The following is a 21,533-nucleotide window of genomic DNA, read 5'->3' as shown; positions in this document are numbered from 1 at the left end:
TTTCTCTGAGTGTTTAATTTGCACTTTAATGTTATAATTGATTTCAATGACTATTTGTGGTAAAGCATAGAAACATAGAAACATAAAAAATAGGTGCAGGAGTAGGCCATTCGGCCTTTCAAGTCTGCACCACCATTCAATATGATCATGGCTGATCATGCAACTTCAGTACCCCATTCCTGCTTTCTCTCCATACCCCTTGATCCCTTTAGCGGGCAGGGGCCACATCTAACTCCCTTTTGAATATATCTAACGAACTGGCCTCAACAACTTTCTGTGGTAGAGAATTCCACAGGTTCACAACTCTCTGGGTGAAGAAGTTTCTCCTCATCTCGGTCCTAAATGGCTTACCCCTTATCCTTAGATTATGTCCCCTGGTTCTGGACTTCCCCAACATCAGGAACATTCTTCCTGCATCTAACCTGTCCAATCCCGTCAGAACTTTATATGTTTCTATGAGATCCCCTCTCATTCTTCTAAATTCCAGTGAATATAAGCCTAGTTGATCCAGTCTTTCTTATATGTCAGTCCTGCCATCCCAGGAATCATTGAAAAAAATCTCCGAATCCATCCAGGTTTTTGTTAAACTTTCACAATCCTGAAAAATTTAAAAATGAGCTATGTAAAATTTGACTTGGGTTAAGAAATTCATTTTACAATTTACAACGCAGAAACTATTACGTAAGCATTGCTTTAAATTATGCTTTAAATTCCTGTACTGATAGTATCTGCATAATTTGCCATTTTTTTTTAAAGGTGGTGTTTAGCAGAGAAAGTAACAAGGGAAAGCTTGTTATTGACGGACTTCGGACACGACAGGACAGTATTGCCAGTAGTCCACTCTTGAAAGTTGAATCGCCATTCTATCTGGGTGGATTACCAGTGGGCAAAGGGCAGGGTAATCAGAAGGTAATGTGACATTTTTCATTCTCATCCTCGTGTTCAGACCCCACCGTGAGATCGATCCTCCCTTTCTCTGTAACCTCCTTCAGCCTTACAACCCTCCCTATCTCTGTAACCTCCTTCAGCCTTACAACCCTCCCTATCTCTGTAACCTCCTTCAGCCCTACAACCCTCCCTATCTCTGGAACCTCCTCTAGCCCATACACCCCTCCCTATCTCTGTAATCACCTCCAGCCCCTACATCCCTCCCTATCTCTGTAACCTCCTCCAGCCCCTACACCCCTCCCTATCTCTGTAACCTCCTCCAGCACCTACACCCCCCCCCATCTCTGTTACCTCCTTCAGCCCTACAACCCTCCCTATCTCTGTAACCTCCTTCAGCCCTACACCCCTCCCTATCTCTGTAACCTCCTCCAGCACCTACACCCCTCCCTATCTCTGTAATCTCCTCCAGCCCCTACATCCCTCCCTATCTCTGTAACCTCCTCCAGCCCCTACACCCCTCCCTATCTCTGTAACCCCCTCTAGCCCTACACTCCTCCCTATCTCTGTAACCTCCTTCAGCCCTACAACCCTCCCTATCTCTGTAACCTCCTCCAGCCCTACACCCCTCCCTATTGCTATAACCTCCTCCAGCCCTACACCCCTCCCTATCTCTGTAACCTCCTCCAGCCCTACACCCCTCCCTATCACTATAACCTCCTCCAGCCCCACAACCCTCCGAGATCTCTGCACTCCTCCTATTCTGCTCTTTTGTGCATCCTTGATTTCTGTCGCTCCACCATTGGCGGCCGTGTCTTCAGCTGCCTGGAGTTCCCGTCCTAGACCTCTCTGGCTCGCTCTCCTCTTTTAAGACACACCTTAAAACCTACCTCACCTGTCCGACTATCTCCTCATAACACTCATATGAAGTGCCTTGGGACGTTTCATTACGTTAACGGCGCTATATAAATATACGTAGTTGTTGTTGTAGTAGTGGTCCAGATGAATTAGCCTGACTTGCGTTGACCATAGCTTCTGGTCCATAAGGAAAACAACGATATTAAGATTGACTGCCTTGTCAGTTAAATGGAGTCATAATTTAGATTTAGTTCACAAATAACCCTAAAATATCTGTTGTGATTGTAATTTTATTCCATTAATAACCTTTTATTTGCCAAGCAGCTACCAAGGCACAGTTTCCATGGATGTATAAGAAACTTTAAACTGGACGGTAACCAACTGCATGCCCCTTCACGTACGTTTGGAGTCACACCATGCTTTGACGGCAACTCTGAGCAAGGAGCTTATTTCTCAGCCGAAGGAGGATACGTTGTTTTAGGTTCGTCAAGTCTTTAATTTATTGGTGCCTTCTGGACACTTCAAAAAAATACTTAATTGGCTGTTAAACGCTTTGGGATGTCCTGAGGTTGTGTAAGGCTCTACATAAATGCAAATCTTTCTTTTTCTTTCTTTCCTTTTCCCTCCCTCCCTCCCTCCCTTCCTTCCTTCCTTCCTTACTTACTTACTTACTTCCTTCCCTTCTCTCTCTCCTTCTCTCCCTCCTTCTCTTTCCTTCTTTTGTTAGCCTGGCTGAAACTGCATATTTACTTGGTGTGGAGTCACAAGTTGCAAATAGACATCCCATTATCCTGCAGCGCAGCACTTTGCTGCCTAAATGCCATCATCAAATATCCCTCGTGCAGTTCATTACTGATACCTGAATGCTTCTTTGCAGATAACACCTTCGTAGTGGGCAAGGATTTTGAGCTCCTGTTTGAAGTGCGCCCTCGAAGCCAGTCTGGCGTCCTCTTCCATATCAACAGCCCACGGGGAAACTACCTCAGTCTCTATATGTACAAGGGAAAGGTAGGAATGGCCAGTTACATAATCAGCTACACGCTATGAAACTTTCACTTTGTTATCTTCTGTCTTTTGCATTATATACAAACATACGAACAACGACGGGACAAGTAAAGACCCTCTGGTCCAGCGAGCCTGTCCCACACAAATGCAATAACTTGTGTCTCACAATATATACACCCCATCCCACCTGAAAACATGTGATCACCTGAGCGAGGCAAAAAAACAGATTTAAAAACCCAGCCCGATTTGTGGTTAAAAAAATCCGTGAAATTCCTTTCAGACCCATCTCGGCGATCGTAACTAGTCCAGGAGATCTCTCTGGATCCGAATTCCCTACAGTGCCTGCCTTCTGTAAGAGCTGATCTCTGCCCCAGCCAGAAACCGAGCCAGCTCTCGCTTGAAGGAATTCAGCGAATCAGCATACACCACACGAGGCTGCAACTTGTTCCAGAGGCCCACTATTCTCTGGGAAAAGAACCCCCTGCGAACATCTAACCTAGATCTGGCCTTATACAACCAAAGCTGGTTGTTAATAAGTTGTTAATAATTACTGGTTTGGTACAACATTAGGGTCTTGCCGCAGATATCGTCTCAGGTACAGGAGCGCTCGTCATTCCTGTAAGAGTCTGAACTCTGGTACTGCCCAATATCTAATACAATCACTTAACCCAGGGTTGTAGCAATAGTTCTTCTAGTGATCGGAACTAGATATTCATGTCTTCCGCACATGTATGTCTTCAGTCTCTCTGCAGGAGGAACTCCCTCCCTAACAGCACTGTGGGAGCACCTTCACCACACGGACTGCAGCGGTTCAAGAAGGTGGCTCACCACCACCTTCTCAAGGGGCAATTAGGGATGGGCAATAAATGCCGGCCTTGCCAGCGACGCCCACATCCCAGGAACAAATTTTTTAAAAAGCACTTTGCGAAATCAGACCAGAAACGAGTTGTTAAGCAGCTTTATTTTGCACGACTTAAAGACAAGGAACAACTTATTTTAGTCAGTACAACTTGTTTTCGTGTTTCCCTGCTACGGTGGGTCATCTTGAACTTAGAACTTAAACAGAGTGCCCCAGAATCTCGTGGAGATTTGCTCCATTGTAGTGAAGCATGTACATTGGAAGGGTCTGTTGTACAGCACTGCAGAATAAGGAACTGATGGTGTAAGTGACTTATACTACACCGTAATATCTCTGCCGTTATCCTCTCCGAAACAGTGAGACGTTAACGAGTGAATATTGACACCGCTATATCAGCCAATGAGTTGGAGGGGGGCGGAGGAGGTCACAATGCGTGTCCATTGGAACGACGTCAAAAACTTAATTTTTTTTCTGCGCATGCGCAGAAGGTGCGGCATTATTTTTTGCCGCAGACAGCCCCCCCGAGGAGAATGGACACGCGGCGCGGCATCAAATTCGAATTATACATCGGGGAAAGTTTGGCAAAATATTTCTGCCGCATTTCTGGCCGAGAAATCCCTGGCGTAACTCTGGCAATACGCCAGAAAACGGGCTTGGGGAATATTGAGCCCTATATACTCGCAGAGTCTCCCGCGTACAGCAGGATGGTGCGGTGAGCGTAGGATAGTTACACGATACAAATGAAGTGCGTAAAATCAATCACTCCGACAGCAGTGTGGTCTCCAGGCGTGATTGACAGGGGCAATTACCCAATCACCTCCTTTCTGGCTGGAATTGGTGGTGTCACTGTGCGCAGCCAGAAGTTAATTATCCGAGCTCCTCCCCTCCCACCCCCCCCGCCCCATTAAAATCAACGCCGGTCGCAAATTCCTGAATTTTGTTGCTGCTGCCACTTAGACGGGACGATCATGATACTGGAGGGCTTCTGCTGATCTGGCAGCTGCCTAATTTATTGCTCCAATACCCGCATACATTATTTATCATCAGCTTCAGCAACAGCAGTCGGGCCGGAAGCATTAAATCTGCAGCCAGAAAACCGTACTCAGAGGAGCAATTAACAATGCTTTTTGCATTGCAAATATTCGCACGCTCTGTTTGATCTTGGGTATATGGGCAGGAATAGTCACCATGGAGCAGAGCTTGCCCATCCTTGCAGATTTAAATCAATCGGGAACAGTTGTGGGAGACGATCAAATCTATCACGTGATTGTAACTGCTCGCACTTTCATAATAATCAGTTTTAGAGCCGTGCTTTATAGGTGATGTTAGCGTCCATGCCTCAGTATCACCCTCGCCTCTGAGTCAGAAGGTTGTGGGTTTAAGTCCAGAGACTTGAGCAAAAATCTAGGCTGACACTGCGAGTGCAGTGCTGGGGAGGTGCTGCCCTGTCAGAGGTGCCGTCTTTCGGATGGGGCATTAAGCCAAGGTCTCGTCTTCCTGCACAGTTGGATGTAAAAGATCCCGCGGCCACTATTGGAAGAGGAGCCAAGGTGCTCTCCTCAATGTCCTGGCCGATATTTAGCCAATTTGCGCACAGCAAGGTCCCACAAAGAACAATGTGATAATGGCTGGATAATCTGTTTTAGCGCTGGTGGTTGAAGGGTAAATATTAGCCAGGAAACCGGAGAGAACTCCTCAGCTCATCTCCCAATAGTGGCAGTGGGGTCTTTTACATTCATCTGAGAGGGACGATCTCATTTAACATCTCATCTGAAAGACGGCACCTCCGACAGTGCAGCGCTCCCTCAGCACTGCGCCTCCGGTAATGTAGCGCTCCCTCAGTACTGCCCCTCCGACAGTGTGGTGCTCCCTCGGTACTGCCCCTCCGACACTGCGGCGCTCCCTCAGTACTGCCCCTCCGACAGTGCGGTGCTCCCTCGGTACTGCCCCTCCGACAGTGTAGCGCTCCCTCAGTACTGCCCCTCCGACAGTGCGGCGCTCCCTCGGTACTACCCCTCTGACACTGCGGCGCTCCCTCAGCACTGCGCCTCCGGCAATGTAGCGCTCCCTCAGTACTGCCCCCCGACAGTGCAGTGCTCCCTCAGTACTGCCCCTCCGACAGTGCGGCGCTCCCTCGGTACTGCCCCTCCGACACTGCGGCGCTCCCTCAGTACTTAACCTCCGGCAGTGCAGCACTCCCTCAGTACTGCCCCTCCGGCAGTACGGCACTCCCTCAGTACTGTCCCTCCGACAGTGCGGCGCTCCCTCAGTACTGTACTGGAGTGTCCGTTGGTAAGCCATCGTCTGTAAGTGTATATTGCTGAAAATGTTAATTCTCTGAAACAAAAGGTGACACCTCCTTACCCCAAGATAAAACACTCTGCAATAAGCAATAAATTATTCCAAAATATTGTCATTTTGCCTTCTAGATCTTCTCCAGATAACCTGGAGTATATAAAACACTTCCTTCTGTGTGTGGCTTACTTTGTTTTTATTTTGCTTGTACTTATAATTAAATTTCTTCTCTCCTCATTTCGGAGACATAAACTCGTTATTCTTGACATACAAACATCAATCACAGACTGCTAACCTCATTACTTCGCAATACCTCCGTACAATTTACTAAATAATTTTTTTAAGACTTTGAACAAACACTAATTGATATGTTTCCCTATGAGCTTTTAAATATACAGGGTATGTATAAAACTTGGCACTTAAATGCTTTACTGATTGCCTGTGATTGCGGGGGAAGAGTAACACAGTCGCAAAGTGTGTATGGGTTCGTTGACTGATAGGTAAACAACTGAAGCCTGACTGATGAAAGAACTCAATTTCGCCTCTCGTTTCTCCAAATTCTTCGGTTTTGTTTTGAGGAGCACAGTAATCAGTAATCACTGGCTCTGTTCATTTAATCTTTGATCTGATGTGACATGGACAATGCAATGCTCAGCGTCTGATGCGCATCAAGCGTCAGTTAGATGTGGCCCTTATGGCTAAAGGGCTCAAGGGGTATGGAGAAAAAGCAGGAATGAGGTACTGAAGTTGCATGATCATATTGAATGGTGGTGCAGGCTCCTAAGGGCCGAATGGCCTACTCCTGCAACTATTTTCAATGTTTCTATGTTTCCCTGCATTATCTGATGCTCGAGGTGTGCTCAGCCCCTGTTTTCCCAGCGCACCATGAAGCACCTTCAAATTGCGAGTTGTAATGTATTCACCTGTGAGCATGCTCACAGGTTTGTGGAGCTGTTGTGGCAGGTCCGAGGGCCTCCTCGTAGGGCTGCTCCTGGGCCTGGCCAAGGGGGGCCATCAACCGGTCCAGGCAGCGGGCGGTCGAGGGGGTCGTTCAGCCCAACTGCCTGCCTCTCTTCCGCGGTTAAATCCGAGCCAGGGTGTCCCTGGAGATGGAGCACGCGGTGTCCACCGGTACGCTCGCGGCCTTCCGCGAGAGGTGGGCGCCGGAGGGACTGGAGTGCATCATTTCAACCGGGAACAGAATTTTAATTTGATTTAATTTGATTTGATTTGACAAAGGTTCCCTTTATGTTAAATTGTTAAGTTGTGTTTTTGGTGCCCTCAAAAAAAAAGGGGCATTTGATTGAAAGTTTCTGGAGTGTGACCCCTCTTTAATCAGGGGGCACTTGTATTAATGTTCCTACACAAAAATAGTTGTAGAGCTGTTGTTGCCGTACGGACACGCCATGGCGTACCATCTTGCCGTCTGGAGGAGGCGGGGGTCCCCAATGGAGTGCTCTCTACGCGGGAGTCCTCCCTCTATTTATTGGGGACTTGGCCTGGAGGGTGTTGCACGTGGCAGTCCCATGCAATAAGTTTTTAAGTCGGTTCACGGACTCCCGGGCCGCCTGCAATTTCCGCGATCTAGAGGAGTCCGTGTTCCATGTTTATGTAGAGTGTGGGAGGTGGCAGCCGCTCTTCCAATATTTGAAAGGGCTGCTCCTCAAATTCTGGTTGCACTTCAGTCCAACACTCCTAATCTTTGGGCACCCTGTGCGGAGGGGAGCGGGCAAGTCCGAGGCCCTCCTCGTAGGACTGCTCCTGGGCACGGCCAAGGGTGCCATCAGCCGGTCCAGGCAGCAGGCGGTCGAGGGGGTCGTTCAGCCTGACTGCCTGCCTCTCTTCCGTGCGTACATCCGGGCCAGGGTGTCCTTGGAGATGGAGCACACGGTGTCCACCGGTACACTCGCGGCCTTCCGCGAGAGGTGGGTGCTGGAGGGACTGGAGTGCATCATCACCCCCGGCAACCAAATTTTAATTTGACTGTTTAAAATTTCAAAAAGTTTTATTTGTTAATTTGTTGGTTCTAGTGCTCCAGTAATAAGGGGACACTTGATTTAAAAGTTTTGCACAAAATAGTTGTGGAGCTGTTGCACTGTGAGTGCCTTAGCCAGTCATATGATGTTCACAAGACTCAATAAAACCCCAGTTAATTGAGTTCAGGTTCTCCGTGATGAGGAGTGCAGTTGGATGAACCCTGGTAGGGTTCAGTTTGACTGTTAAACCTTTGCTAATAAACCAGTTAGTTCTTTACAGCAAATGTGTAGCTGTGAATTCTTAAGCAAAGAATTCATGAAGCAAATACATTCCAGGAGTGACTTTCATGGGCATGACTATCAAAGTGACCATGGATTGTCGTAAAAACTAAACTGGTTCACTAATGGCCTTTGGGGAAGGAAACCTGCCGCCCTTACCCGGTCTGGGCCTATATGTGACTCCAGTCCCCCATCAAAATGCTTGACTTCCAACTGGCCTCTGAAGTGGTCATTCAGTTATATCACCGGGATAGGCAGTAAATGCCAGCGATGCCCACATTCTGAAAATGATTTATTTTAATGTAAAATTATACTTTCTTTGCCATGGACCAGATAGATGAAATTAATCAGTCCATGATTAATATGAGACCAAGATCTGTTGTTGTATAAATGTTAAAGAAACTGCCTCAGGTTTTGCTGGCCTGGAACGCATTGATGCAGCTGACTAAAGTTACATTTCCGGTCGCATTGCTTTCAAAGTGAGGAAAAACAAAGGCTAACTTTTTATGAAAAAAATAACAAAATGTGTTCTAATCTTTGTTCACAGGTTACTGTCCATGTAAACAATGGAGCTGGTGATTTCAACACCTCAGTCACACCTCAGTCACTGTGTGATGGACAGTGGCACAGAATGGCAGGTGAGAATCCTTCAGTGTAGCTCGAAGCTTGTCTTTCCTGTAGAAATAAACAACCACGGAATCTTTCAAATGCAGGCAGGTTAGGAATCAAATGCCAGATCTACCACAACATTCATTAGAAAGCTTTTTAAAAAATTTGTATTGTTTTAACGAGAATGAAAATAGATCCGTTGTCATGCCGTACGGCTGGTAGTGATCCGACAGGTTTGGCAGCAGCAGATGTTTGAGGATCAGTTCAGGCAGAATCCAGTGATGATCAAATAAACATTGTTTATCGGGAGATAGAAGAGGCCAAGATTGGTAAGAAGTGAGATGAGACCTCCGGACTGGTGGCGGGGCGGGGATTGGGGAGGGGTGGAGGGGCAGGGGGAGGGGGGGTAGGTGGTAGGGTTGCTATTAGAGAAACCATCATCATCATCACAGGCAGTCCCTCAGAATCGAGGAAGACTTGCTTCCACTCTTAAAATGAGTTCTTAGGTGGCTGAACAGTCCAATACAGGAATTACAGTCTCTGTCACAGGTGGGACAGACAGTGGTTGAGGGAAGGGGAGGGTGGGACTGGTTTGCCGCACACTCCTTCCGCTGCCTGCGCTTGTTTTCTGCATGCTCTCGGCGACGAGACTCGAGGTGGTCAGCGCCCTCCCGGATGCACTTCCTCCACTTAGGGCGGTCTTTGGCCAGGGACTCCCAGGTGTCGGTGGGGATGTTGCACTTTATCAGGGAGGCTTTGAGGGTGTCCCTTGTAACGTTTCCTCTGTCCACCTGGGGCTCGCTTGCCGTGAAGGAGTTTGCCATAGGAGTAAACTATGGCTAGGTGACATCACCCGACCACTGCCGCAGAGAGCCACGTGGAGTGCAGTCGGGAGGGGTGGGTACTCTGAAATTGGGGGTGGGGAGCTTGAGTGGGGGTGTGGGGTGGGGGGGGTGTGGAAGAAGAGAGAGAGACTGGGAAATGGGGGCTTGAGATATATACTTTGATTTGATATTATTCATACTTAAATAGCAAAACTTAAAACACCTTGGGAAGCGGAGATATTGAGTTTGTTAGAGCATTGTACATTGAAGGGTTTTGATGGAGTAAATAAGGAGAAACAGTTTCCAGGGGCAGGAGGGTCAGTAACCAGAGGACACAGATTGAAGATAATTGTCAAAAGAACCAGAGGGGGGGGGGGGGATGAGGAGATTTTTTTTGCGCAGCGAGATGTTATGATTTGGATTTCACGGCCTGAAAGGGCGGTGGGAGCAGATTCAATCGTAACATTTAAAAGGAAATTAGATAAATACTTGAAAATGAAACGTTTGCAGGGCTATGAGGAAAGAGCAGGGCAGTGTGGGAATAATTGGATCGCTCTTTCACAGAGCCGGCATAGGCATGATGGGCCGAATGGCCTCCCCCTGTGCTGTATGATTCTAAGAGCTGGATTTTCTTTCAGTTCCCTCAAACATTCCTGCTGTTTAAATTGCAAATAACTGTATAGAACTGATTTATGTAAATGTTGGATTGATGCCCGGACCAAGGTCTGGTGATAATTAACTAAATATCTATTAGCCGTTATAATGGGAGTAAGATTTCTGCACTTCTCCCCCACACAACGATCCAGTGTTTAAAATCACAAAGCTAACATCATATCCCAGAAAAAGTTCCAGGAGTGCTCTTGGTTTTTTGTTTGTTTGTTGTAACAATTATTGGCTGCTCCTGTACCAAAAAAAAACACGAGACAGAAAGAAAGAACTTGCATTTATATATTGTCTTTAGTGACCTCAGGACGTTGCAAAGCGCTTTACAGCCAATGAAGTACTTTCTGAAGTGTAGTCACTGTTGTAATTTTGGAGCGCGGCAGGCAATTTGTGCACAGCAAGCTCCCACACACAGCAACGAGATAATGGCCAGATCATCACATTTTAGTGATATTGGTTGAGGGATAAATATTGACACAGGACACAGGACAAGTGAAATAGTAAAGCGTTATTTGCAATTCTGGTAAATATGAGCATAAACCCAAACGTTCGTAGCTTGACCAAATGTATAAAAGAAAGACTTGCATTTGTACAGTGCCTATCATGACCTCAGGGCATCCCAAAACGCTTTAGGAACAGGAGGAGGCCATTCAGCCACTCCGACCTGTTCTACCATTCAATGAGATCCTGGCCATTCTGTGCCATAACTAATCTGCCCGCCTTGGTTCCGTAACCCTTAATACCCTTGCCCAACAAAAACATTTCAATCTCAGTTTTAATTGACGTAGCCAATGAAGTACTTTTTTGAAGTGTAATCACTGTTGTATGTCTTTAATTCGAATGCAGTGATCAAAAGAAATAACGTGGTGCAGCTTGACGTGGACGCAGAACGTAACCATGTTGTAGGGCCTTCTGCTTCACTCTCCACCGACACAGCGGACCCTCTCTATGTTGGTGGCATCCCAGGTAAGATGTTTGTTATTAAAGTTAGAATGATGGTTTTCAGGTTCCCCTTGTGATTTCAAGTTTCACCTGTTTCTCTCATTTAGTCAATGATGTAACTATTCCTCTCAAATAATGGCAACCGTTCCGACGACAACAACAACAACAACAACAACTTGCATTTACATAGCGCCTTTAACTTAGTAAAAACGTCCCAAGTCACTTCACAGAAGCAATTATCAAAAATAATTTGACACTGAGCCACATAAGAAGATATTAGGACAAGTGACCATCATCATCATAGGCAATCCCTCGGAATTGAGGACGACTCGCTTCCACTCCTGAAGTGAGTTCTTTGGTGGCTGAACAGTCCAATACGAGAGCCACAGACTCTGTCACAGGTGGGACAGACAGTCGCTGAGGGAAGGGGTGGGCGGGACAGGTTTGCCGCACGCGCCTTCCGCTGCCTGCGCTTGACCTCTTCACTCGAGGTGCTCAGCGCCCTCCCGGATGCACTTCCTCCACTTAGGGCGGTCTTTGGCCAGGGACTCTCAGGTGTCAGTGGTGATGTCGCACTTCATCAGGGAGGCTTTGAGGGTGTCCTTGTAATGCTTCCTCTGCCCACCTTTGTGACCAAAAACTTGGTCAAAGAGGTAGGTTTTAAGGAGCATCTTAAAGGAGGAGAGAGAGGTATAGAGACGGAGAGGTTTAGGGAGGGAGTCCCAGAGCTTGGGGCCTTGGCAGCTGAAGGCACGGCTGCCAATAGTGTAGCGAAGGGAGTGGTGAATGTGCAAGAGGTCAAAATTGGAGGGTTGAAGGAGGTTACAGAGATAGGGAGGGGTGAGGCCATGGGGGTGGGGGGAAGGGGCAACTTTACAGCAAGTGAACAAGATTTAATGGACATATACATATCTCTATTCCTTTAGCAACTAATATGGCATAATACTTAAGATAGATATTTGAGAGGATCCTATTGAAATTAGTAAAGCTTACATGATTTTTTTGGATTATGGCATATTACAGAATAGTGGGTGGAACTTGCAATTAAATATAGCGTGAGTGTTACAAAATTCAGTATGCTTTGTTAGCACCAGGCACTGAGGATTACTTACATGGAATGTACAGCATAGAAACAGACCATTGGTACATGCCGTGTTTATGCTCCACACGAGCCTCCTCCGACCTCTCATCTCACCCCATCAACATATCCATTTATTTCTTTCCCCGTCATGTTTATCTAGATTCCCCTTAAATGCATCTATGCTATTCGCCTCGTCATCGTCATAGGCAGTCCCTCGAGTCGAGGATGACTTGGTTCCATGCCAAGAAGTTCACAGGTGTTTTAATGAAGGTCCTAATATTCCAGATCCCGAACTACATGTTGAAGGGTGGAAGATGCCTGTGCGCAGATTTTTTTTAACGTGGGGTGGCCGTTGCACACCAGCCACCACACGGGCTTGACAGAGCGAGGTCTTGGTCCAGTAGCAAGGGTTATCCAAGACGACTGGAGACCTGCTTTGCTGCACGGACCTAGTGTGCACACATATCGCAGTGTGGGCTGGCCCGTGCTGCCCCTGGGCCCTTGCCTCTCCTGGGCCCCGATCACGTCCCTCTACAATCTCTCGCCGCTCCTTCGCCCCGACCTCGCCGCTCCTGCTGTACCTGCCCACGCTCCAATCACCGACCTGGACCTTGGTGATGTCCCTCTTCACTGCCGTTGCTTTCCTGCCCCAGCACGTGCTGCTCCCTGGAGTGGTACACTGCCACACTGCTCCTTCCGCTCCCCGGCCTCAACCACTCCCTGTGGTAGCGAGTTCCACATTCCCACCACTAAAAAGAATTCTCCTGAATTCCCTATTGGATTTATTAGTGACTATCTTATATTAATGGCCCCTAGTTTTGGTCTCCCTCATGAGTGGAAACATCTTGCATAAGTATTAGGAGCAGGAGTAGGCCATTCGGCCCCTCGAACCTGCTCCGCCATTCAATAAGATCATGGCTGATCTTCGACCTCAACTCCACTTTCCTGCACTGTCCCCATATCCATCTATGTATTCAAATCACAGATGGATAGATTTTTAACCAATAAGGGAATTAAGGGTTACGGGGAGCGGGCGGGTAAGTGGAGCTGAGTCCACGGCCAGATCAGCCATGATCTTGTTGAATGGCGGAGCAGGCTCGAGGGGCCGAATGGCCTACTCCTGTTCCTAATTCTTATGTTCTTATGTTCTTATGTATCCCTTGATTCCCTTAATATTCAAAAATCCATCGATCTCTGTCTTGAATATACTCAAAGACTGAGCCGCCACAGCCCTCTGGGGCAGAGAATTCCAAAGATTCACCACCCTCCGAGTGAAAAGGTTTCTTCCCTATGTCTCTTCTATCAAACCCCTTCATAATTTTAAAGACCTCTATCAGGTCACCCCTCAGCCTTCTCTTTTCCAAAGAAAAGAGCCCCAGCCTGTTCAATTTTTCCTGATAAGCATATCCTTTAAGTTGTGCTATCATCCTTGTAAATCTTTTTTGCACCTTCTGCAGTACTTTCATATCCCTTTTGTAATATTGAAACCAGAACAATGCACTGTGCTCCAGGTGTGGTCTAACCAAGATTCAATGGCAAGTTTAACATAACTTCTCTGCTTTTCAATTCCATCCTTCTAGAAATGAACCCCAGTGTTTTGTTTGCCTTTATAATGGCCTTATTAACCTGCATTACTGCTTTTATTGATCTGTGTATCTGTATCCCTAGATTCCTCTGCTCCTCTACCCCAGTAAGTCTCTGGTTTCCAAGCAGTATGTCGCTTCCTTATCGTTCCTTCCTCAAGTTTGGTCTCCTAACTTGAGGAAGGACATTCTTGCTATTGAGGGAGTGCAGCGAAGGTTCACCAGACTGATTCCCGGGATGGCGGGACTGACCTATCAAGAAAGACTGGATCAACTGGGCTTGTATTCACTGGAGTTCAGAAGAATGAGAGGGGACCTCATAGAAACGTTTAAAATTCTGACGGGTTTAGACAGGTTAGATGCAGGAAGAATGTTCCCAATGTTGGGGAAGTCCAGAACCAGGGGTCACAGTCTGAGGATAAGGGGTAAGCCATTTAGGACCGAGATGAGGAGAAACTTCTTCACCCAGAGAGTGGTGAACCTGTGGAATTCTCTACCACAGAAAGTAGTTGAGGCCAATTCACTAAATATATTCAAAAGGGAGTTAGATGAAGTCCTTACTACTCGGGGGATCAAGGGGTATGGCGAGAAAGCAGGAAGGGGGTACTGAAGTTTCATGTTCAGCCATGAACTCATTGAATGGCGGTGCAGGCTAGAAGGGCTGAATGGCCTGCTCCTGCACCTATTTTCTATGTTTCTATGTTTCTAAAATATAAAAGCTCATACTTAGAGAAGAGTTACAGATGACTCGATAGAGGTCTGTAAAATTATGAATGGGTTGGACAGGGTAGATGGGGAGAGAATGTTTCCACTTGTGGGGAATCCAAAAATAGAGGCCATAAATACAAGCTACATAGAAACTTAGAAACTAGGTGCAGGAGTAGGCCATTCGGCCCTTCGAGCCTGCACCACCATTCAATAAGATCATTCACCTCAGTCGCCCTTTCCTGCTTTCTCTCCATACACCTTGATCCCTTTAGCCATAAGGGCCACATCTAACTCCCTTTTGAATATATCTAACGAACTGACCTCAACAACTTTCTGTGGCAGAGAATTCCACAGGTTCACAACTCTCTGAGTGAAGAAGTTTCTCCTCATCTTGGTCCTAAATGGCCTACCCCCTATCTTTAGCTAGTTACTAATAAATCAAATAGGGAAATAAGGAGAAAGGTCTGTGCTCAGAGAGTGGTGAGAACGTGGACCTCGCTACCACAGGAAGTGGCTGAGGCAAATAGCTTAGATGCATTCAAAAGGAAACTAGACACGTACATGAGAGAAAAGGGAACAGAAAGACATGCGGAAAGGCTAAGGTGAGGGAGATGGAATGGAAGGAGGCTCGTGTGGAGCATAAACACCGGCACAGACTAGTCGGGCCAAATGGTCTGTTTCTGTACCGTGCAGTCCATGGAATTCGATGTAACTTATCTATTATTAAAATGTGTTTGCCATTTGCACTCACATTCAACAACAACAACTTGTATTTATATAGCACCTTTAACATAGTGAAATGTCCCAAGGTGCTTCACAGGAGTATTATGAGATAAAAAATTTGCCACCAAGCCACATAAAGAGAAATTAGTGCAGGTGACCAAAAGCTTGGTCAAAGAGGTAAGTTTTAAGGAGCGTCTTGAAGGAGGAAAGAGAGGGGGAGAGGTTTAGGGAGGGAGTTCCAGAGTTTTGGGCCCAGGCAGCTGAAGGCACGGCCACCGATGGTGGAGCGATTATAATTAGGGATGGTCAAGAGGGCAGAATTGGAGGAGCGCAGACATCTCAATGGGGTTGTGGATTTATTCTGGAAGTTTATCCATGGTTAACATGGTCAGGGTCTCCCTGAAGACCATTGAATACATTAGGTCATGGGGCTTGCTGTACATTGCGTGAAGAATGTTTGGGTGCCCTGCAAATTGTCAGGTGATAATGCGCACAGTAAACTCTTGAGCTGAAGTGTCCATTTCAAGAGCTTGCGTATCAATGTCAATGATTTTAATATAAAACAGAACAACTGATTGTGTAAGGTATTTATATTTCCACTCCCCCCCCCCCCCCCCCGCCATATTTAAAATGATCATTCCTACTCTTTCGACATCCTTGCACCTCACCACAATATTCTCTGAGCGCAATCAGGCAAGCTCCTCACATTCCACTGCCAATACTATCCAGTCACTAAACTCATGGAGGTGCACATGAAGAAACTCATTTGAGTCGTGGTGATTAGTGCCTGAATTAGCAACTCACCTTCGAGCAACCCTTCTGAGGCTACAGAATAGAGTGAGGGTTGAGGCGATGTACCCTTGGTGACCCAGATGGCAGTTTCAGTTTCTATCCGCAAAAAAGGGGCAGAAAACTAGCATGGAATCTCACCGAAAGCAAAGAAAAACTTGCATTGATAAAGCGCCTTTCACAACCTCATAATGTTCCAAAGCGCTTTACAGCTAATGAAGTACTTTTAAAATGTAGTCACTGCACATCCACCACCTCCAAGTTCCCCTCCACCAACCTGACTTGGAAATATATCGGCCGTTCCTTCATCGTCGCTGGGTCACAATCCTGGAACTCCCTCCCTAACAGCACTGTGGGAGCACCTTCACCACACGGACTGCAGCGGTTCAAGAAGGCGGCTCACCACCACCTTCTCGAGGGGCAGTTAGGGATGGGCAATAAATGCCGGCCTTGCCAAATACTGTGAATGAATACATTTTTTTAAACTGTTGTAATGTAGGAAAAGTGGCATTCAATTTATGCATAGCAGGATGCCACAAACAGTAATGAGATAATGACCCAGATAATCTGTTTTCAGTGGTGTTGATTGAGGGATAAATATTGGGCAAGACACTGGGGAGAACTGCCCTGCTCTTCTTCGAGTAGTGTTTTAATCTCCAGAGCATAAAATGGAACAAACGAGAAAACACAGCCTTCATCACACTAATGAAATGCCACCCTAATATATTTTAGTAATAAGACAGCTGTTGGCACAAACCTTTGGCACAGGCTTTCAAATGAAGTGTTTTGCAAGTTATAGTTATTAATATCAAAGCATTGTTTTATTCTAAAATCTATTGATCTTTTTCAACTTGCAGATGACGTGCGGGTACCTCAACTCCCAGCTCGCACTCCATTCATAGGCTGCATGGCCAATGTAAAGATCAATGTGAAGCCAGTATCGTTCAGGAAAGCAGCAGAGGTTCATGGTGCTGTTGGTGTAACTCAGTGCCCTGCTGTGTAAACTCCAAGTGCTATTTGTACCTGCAGAGATAATTCTACCTTCCTGCACCTGATCGTAATGGACGACTCAACCACTGTCAAAATGCAGAACTATTAATTTATTGTAACTCGGACTCGCTAGTTTCAGTCAATTGAATTTGACACATTTATGTTTGGCTTAAAATAACGGCAATACTTTACTATTAAACAAAAAAAGGACCCACTAACTTTGTGAAATGTGATTCAGATATTTTACTTTCTAACTGGTGCTATATTCTGTGGGGCCAAATACATTACTAAATTTTGCTGCTAATTTTATATTTTTATACTTGAATAATTAATATGCTAAACGTATTTCTTAAATAAACTCCACTGAACCATCATTAGTAAAAGCTTTTTAAAATTATTCTCCATGCCATTGTTACCTCTAGACTTGACTATTCCAACGCAGATCAACCAAAACTCAGCTGCCCGTGTCCTAACTCGCACCAAGTCCCGTTCACCCATCACCTCTGTGCTCACTGGCCTACATTGGCTCCTGGTTACGCAATGCCTCTGTTTTAAAATTCACATCCTTGTTTTCAAATCCCTCCATGGCCTCGCCCCTCCCTATCTCTGTAATCCCCTCCAGCCCCACAACCCTCCGAGACGTCTGCGCTCCCCTAATTCTGCCCTCTTGAGCATCCCTGATTATAATCGCTCCACCATCGGTGGCCGTGCCTTCAGCTGTTCATCTGCCCTAATTTCCCCCTTATGTGGCCCAGCATCATATTTTGTTTTATAACACTTCTGTGAAACGCCAGGGGTGTTTTACTATGTTAAAAGCGTTATATAAATACAAGTTGTTATTTTTTGGTGAGGATGTACGATCTCCCAGCAAGGGGATTATTTTCCCCTGTGCTGCCTGTTTGGGAACTCAAGAGAGGACTGAGGCAGACACAGTTGCAGATTTTGTCTCTTTCTTTGGATGCATGTCTGGCTCCTGAAGTATGGCTGAGACTGGGGATGTAGTGTAATAGAGCCTAGGACTTGTATCTCTCCACTTCACGGCACTACACATTGGTGCTCCAATGCATATCTCTGCCAAAACTAGGGGGACATAAATATAAGATAGTCACCAATAAGAATATAAGAATTAGGAGCAGGATAGGCCACACGGCCTCTCGAGCCTGCTCCGCCATTTAATAAGACCATGGCTGATCTTCGACCTCAACTCCACTTTCCCGCCCGATCCCCATATCCCTTGATTCCCTCAGAGTTCAAAAATCTAACGATCTCAGCCTTGGATATACTCAAAGACTGAGCCTCCACAGCCCTCTGGGCCAGAGAATTCCAAAGATTCACAAGCCCCTGAGTGAAAAAATTCCTCCTCATCTCAGTCCTAAATGGCCGACCCCTTATCCTGAGACTGTGACCCCTGGTTCTAAACTCCCCAGCCCGGGGGGAAACAACCTCTCAGCATCTACCCTCTAAGAATTTTGGAGTTCAGGAGAAATTGCTTTACCCAGAGAGTGGTGAAAATGTGGAACTCGCTACCACAGGGAGTGGTTGAGGGAAATAGCATAGATGCATTTAAGGGAAAGCTAGATATGTACATGAGGGAGAAAAGATATGGTGATGGGGTGAGATGAAGAGGGGTGGGAGGAGGCTCGTGTGGAGCATAAACACCGGCACGGACCTGCTGGATCAATCTTTTCAGCAATTTGTTTTTATTTTATATTTCCATTATTTGCAGTTTTTCTCATTAAAACTTCATACAAATGTTCTATAAACATTTGGAGCAGTTAGTTTTAATTCATTTCCATCCCCCCATCCCACCACTAATATTTCTTGAGTTCCAATGCTTATCGCTCATCTTTAATTCTTGATGGTATATTCCATCAATGGGTCCTTGTCTGATATATATATCTTTGGAACAACATGAAAATGTATCACATCTCTGATAGAAAATACCAAGGAATTCACATGATCACGTCAAGCTATAATTGCAGGATAATAACTTAAAAATAAAACGGATTATCTGGTCATTTATCACATTGCAGTTTGTGGGACCTTGCTGTGCACAAATTGGCTGCTGCGTTTCCTACATGACAACTTGCAAGAATCCTTGCAAAAAAACCTCTGAAATACTCCCCATGTGAATGTTTCCAAACTGTTCATTCCTGTGTATTTCTGTTGCTCTGATGTCAATGGAATCACCAACAGCAACTGAAAATAAATTATTAAAAAATTAACAAAAACTTGCACAAATTCATGATCGAACGGCAAGAATGAACTCAATATATTAGAGGAGCGAGGGTTAACAGTAAGGATCGATTTGAACCCTACCTGTGCGGCGCAGTTAATGAGCAGATTACTCTACCAGCTCAGATCCTGACTGCTTGAGATATTAACCTGCAGGGGGATAAGCCACTTAAATCGATGCAAATTGGGGTACTATTGCACCTATAGGCCGCTGCAATTTTAACTGGGACCTGAGCAGGGAAACCACGATGTTCCTCCAGAACCCACAATGAAAGCTATGGCCTCCTCTGCCCGCCCCCACCCCCTCCCTACTCTCCTGGGAAACCCTCCCGAAAACCCTCTTCCCTCCACCTTGGCCGCCCGATTTTCGCTGGCTGACATCAGCTCCGCACCCTCTTCAATCTCCAGTCGTCTTGGATAACCCTTGCCACTGGACCAAGACCTCGCTCTGTCAAGCCCGTGTGGTGGCTGGTGTGTAACGGCCACCCCACGTTAAAAGAAATCCACCCACAGGTATCTTCCACCCTTCAACATGTAGTTCGGGATCCGGAATATTAGGTCCTTCATTGAAACACCTGTGAACTTTTTGGCGTGGAAGCAAGTCATCCTCGATTCGAGGGCCTGCCTATGATTACCCTCTTCAGGCCCATTCCGGGCGGGAAATGGGCCGGCAGCAATTAAGCGCAGCTCAGCGGTTAAAATCGGCGTGACTTTCCTGCTTTTTTCCGCCTCTGGCGGTCGTTGAAGCCAATTGGTGGGAAACCCACTCCGGGTTAAAATCTGCCTCTAATTCTGTGTTTTGGCCAAACGCCTAAGAAAGAAAAAAAAAGAATTTGCATTTCTACAATGTTTTTCACCCCCCTCGGGATGTCCCAAAGTTCTTCACAGTCAATGAAGTACTTTGGAAGTGTAGTCAGTGTCGACTAGACATACGACTGCTCAAACATTATTGCCTAATTATAAGACCATCAAAACTTTTATCAACAAAAAAATCATACTTTTCAGGGAAACAATTCTAGTTACCTTTTTATTTAGAATTCATAATAATGAAAGATTTTTTTCTCTAAAGAATGCATACATAGTGGTTTAGTTTTATTTTTGATTAACAATAATGATAGGAAAGACCCATATTATTCACTAGTCAAAATTCAGCTCTCAGAACTGTCTCCAGGTTAAAGTTTCCACTGACCCAAACTTTGATTTCACACCACATAGCCACTTGGGGAAACTTGGAAGCCTTAATGTGTTTGTCTGCTGTTATGACGCTGTTGTTAACCCATTTATTTTCAATGAGGTAGAACCTCCATTAAAATAGCAGACAGCAGAATGTCATATGACTACATGAAGCATTCATTCATTACAATTACAACTTAACTTCTAGGCTGACGTTTGGACGAGAATTTGGCTTCAGATCATTCCAAATTACATTAATGTGAAACTTTAGATGTGCATGCATCTTCATTTACTCATGGTGCAGTGATGTTCGTGAGTTGTATGTTTTCTGTCACTCATGAAATAAACAGAACATTACCTCAGCTCATTATTTTTTGTGTGTCTAATTCCCTTTTTTATAATTAAAGGTAGGCTGATAATCAGTGAGCAGCACTCTCGCCTCTGAGTCAGAAGGTCTTGGTTAAAGTCTCACTCCAGGGACTTGAGTACAAAAATCTAGGCTGACACTCCAGTGCGGCGCTGAAGGAGTGCTGCACTGCCGGAGGGGCAGTCTTTCGGATGAGACGTTAAACGGAGGCCCCGTCTGCTCTCTCATGTGGATGTAAAAGATCTTCCGAAGAAGAGCAGTGGGGGCTTGGGGGAAGAGTTCTCTCTGGTGTCTTGGCCAATATTTATCCCTCAAACAATACCTATCTGATCATTATCATGTTGCTATTTGTGGGAGCATTACAACAGGGACTACACTTCAAAAGCACTTAATTGGCTGTAAAGTGCTTTGGGATATCCTGAGGTCGTGAAAGGCGCTGTATAAATACAAGTTATTTTCTTTCAATTTACCTCTAGTAGCTGGGTTTAAATCAGACCACAATGAATGGACGAAACTCTCTCTCTACCAGCTGTAAGGGTTATATATGATATGAGGTTGGGTTGTTCTAGCGGCAAACCTGTCCCACCCATCCCTTCCCTCAACCACTATCTGTCCCACCTGTGACAGAGACTGTGGTTCTCGTATTGGACTGTTCAGCCACTTAAGAACTCATGTTAAGAGTGGAAGCA

General features: G+C 45.9%; 1 protein-coding gene across 1 annotated transcript in view; it reads left to right on the top strand.

Moving 5' to 3' along the window:
* The window catches only part of lama3 (laminin, alpha 3), a 511,887-nt gene extending 491,086 nt beyond the window's left edge, over positions 1-20,801 (top strand). Inside the window, exons 75-80 of the mRNA XM_070889172.1 lie at positions 757-909; positions 2,068-2,224; positions 2,621-2,751; positions 8,705-8,795; positions 11,100-11,219; positions 16,937-20,801. Of these exons, the coding sequence (XP_070745273.1) occupies positions 757-909; positions 2,068-2,224; positions 2,621-2,751; positions 8,705-8,795; positions 11,100-11,219; positions 16,937-17,082 (798 nt within the window). The 3' untranslated portion in view covers positions 17,083-20,801. The remainder of the gene's footprint in view (positions 1-756; positions 910-2,067; positions 2,225-2,620; positions 2,752-8,704; positions 8,796-11,099; positions 11,220-16,936) is intronic.
* Positions 20,802-21,533: the final 732 nt, after the last annotated feature.

Source organism: Pristiophorus japonicus, chromosome 1 (assembly GCF_044704955.1).
Source record: "Pristiophorus japonicus isolate sPriJap1 chromosome 1, sPriJap1.hap1, whole genome shotgun sequence".
Taxonomy (NCBI): domain Eukaryota; kingdom Metazoa; phylum Chordata; class Chondrichthyes; family Pristiophoridae; genus Pristiophorus; species Pristiophorus japonicus.
This window is presented reverse-complemented; position numbering and strand designations above follow the sequence as displayed.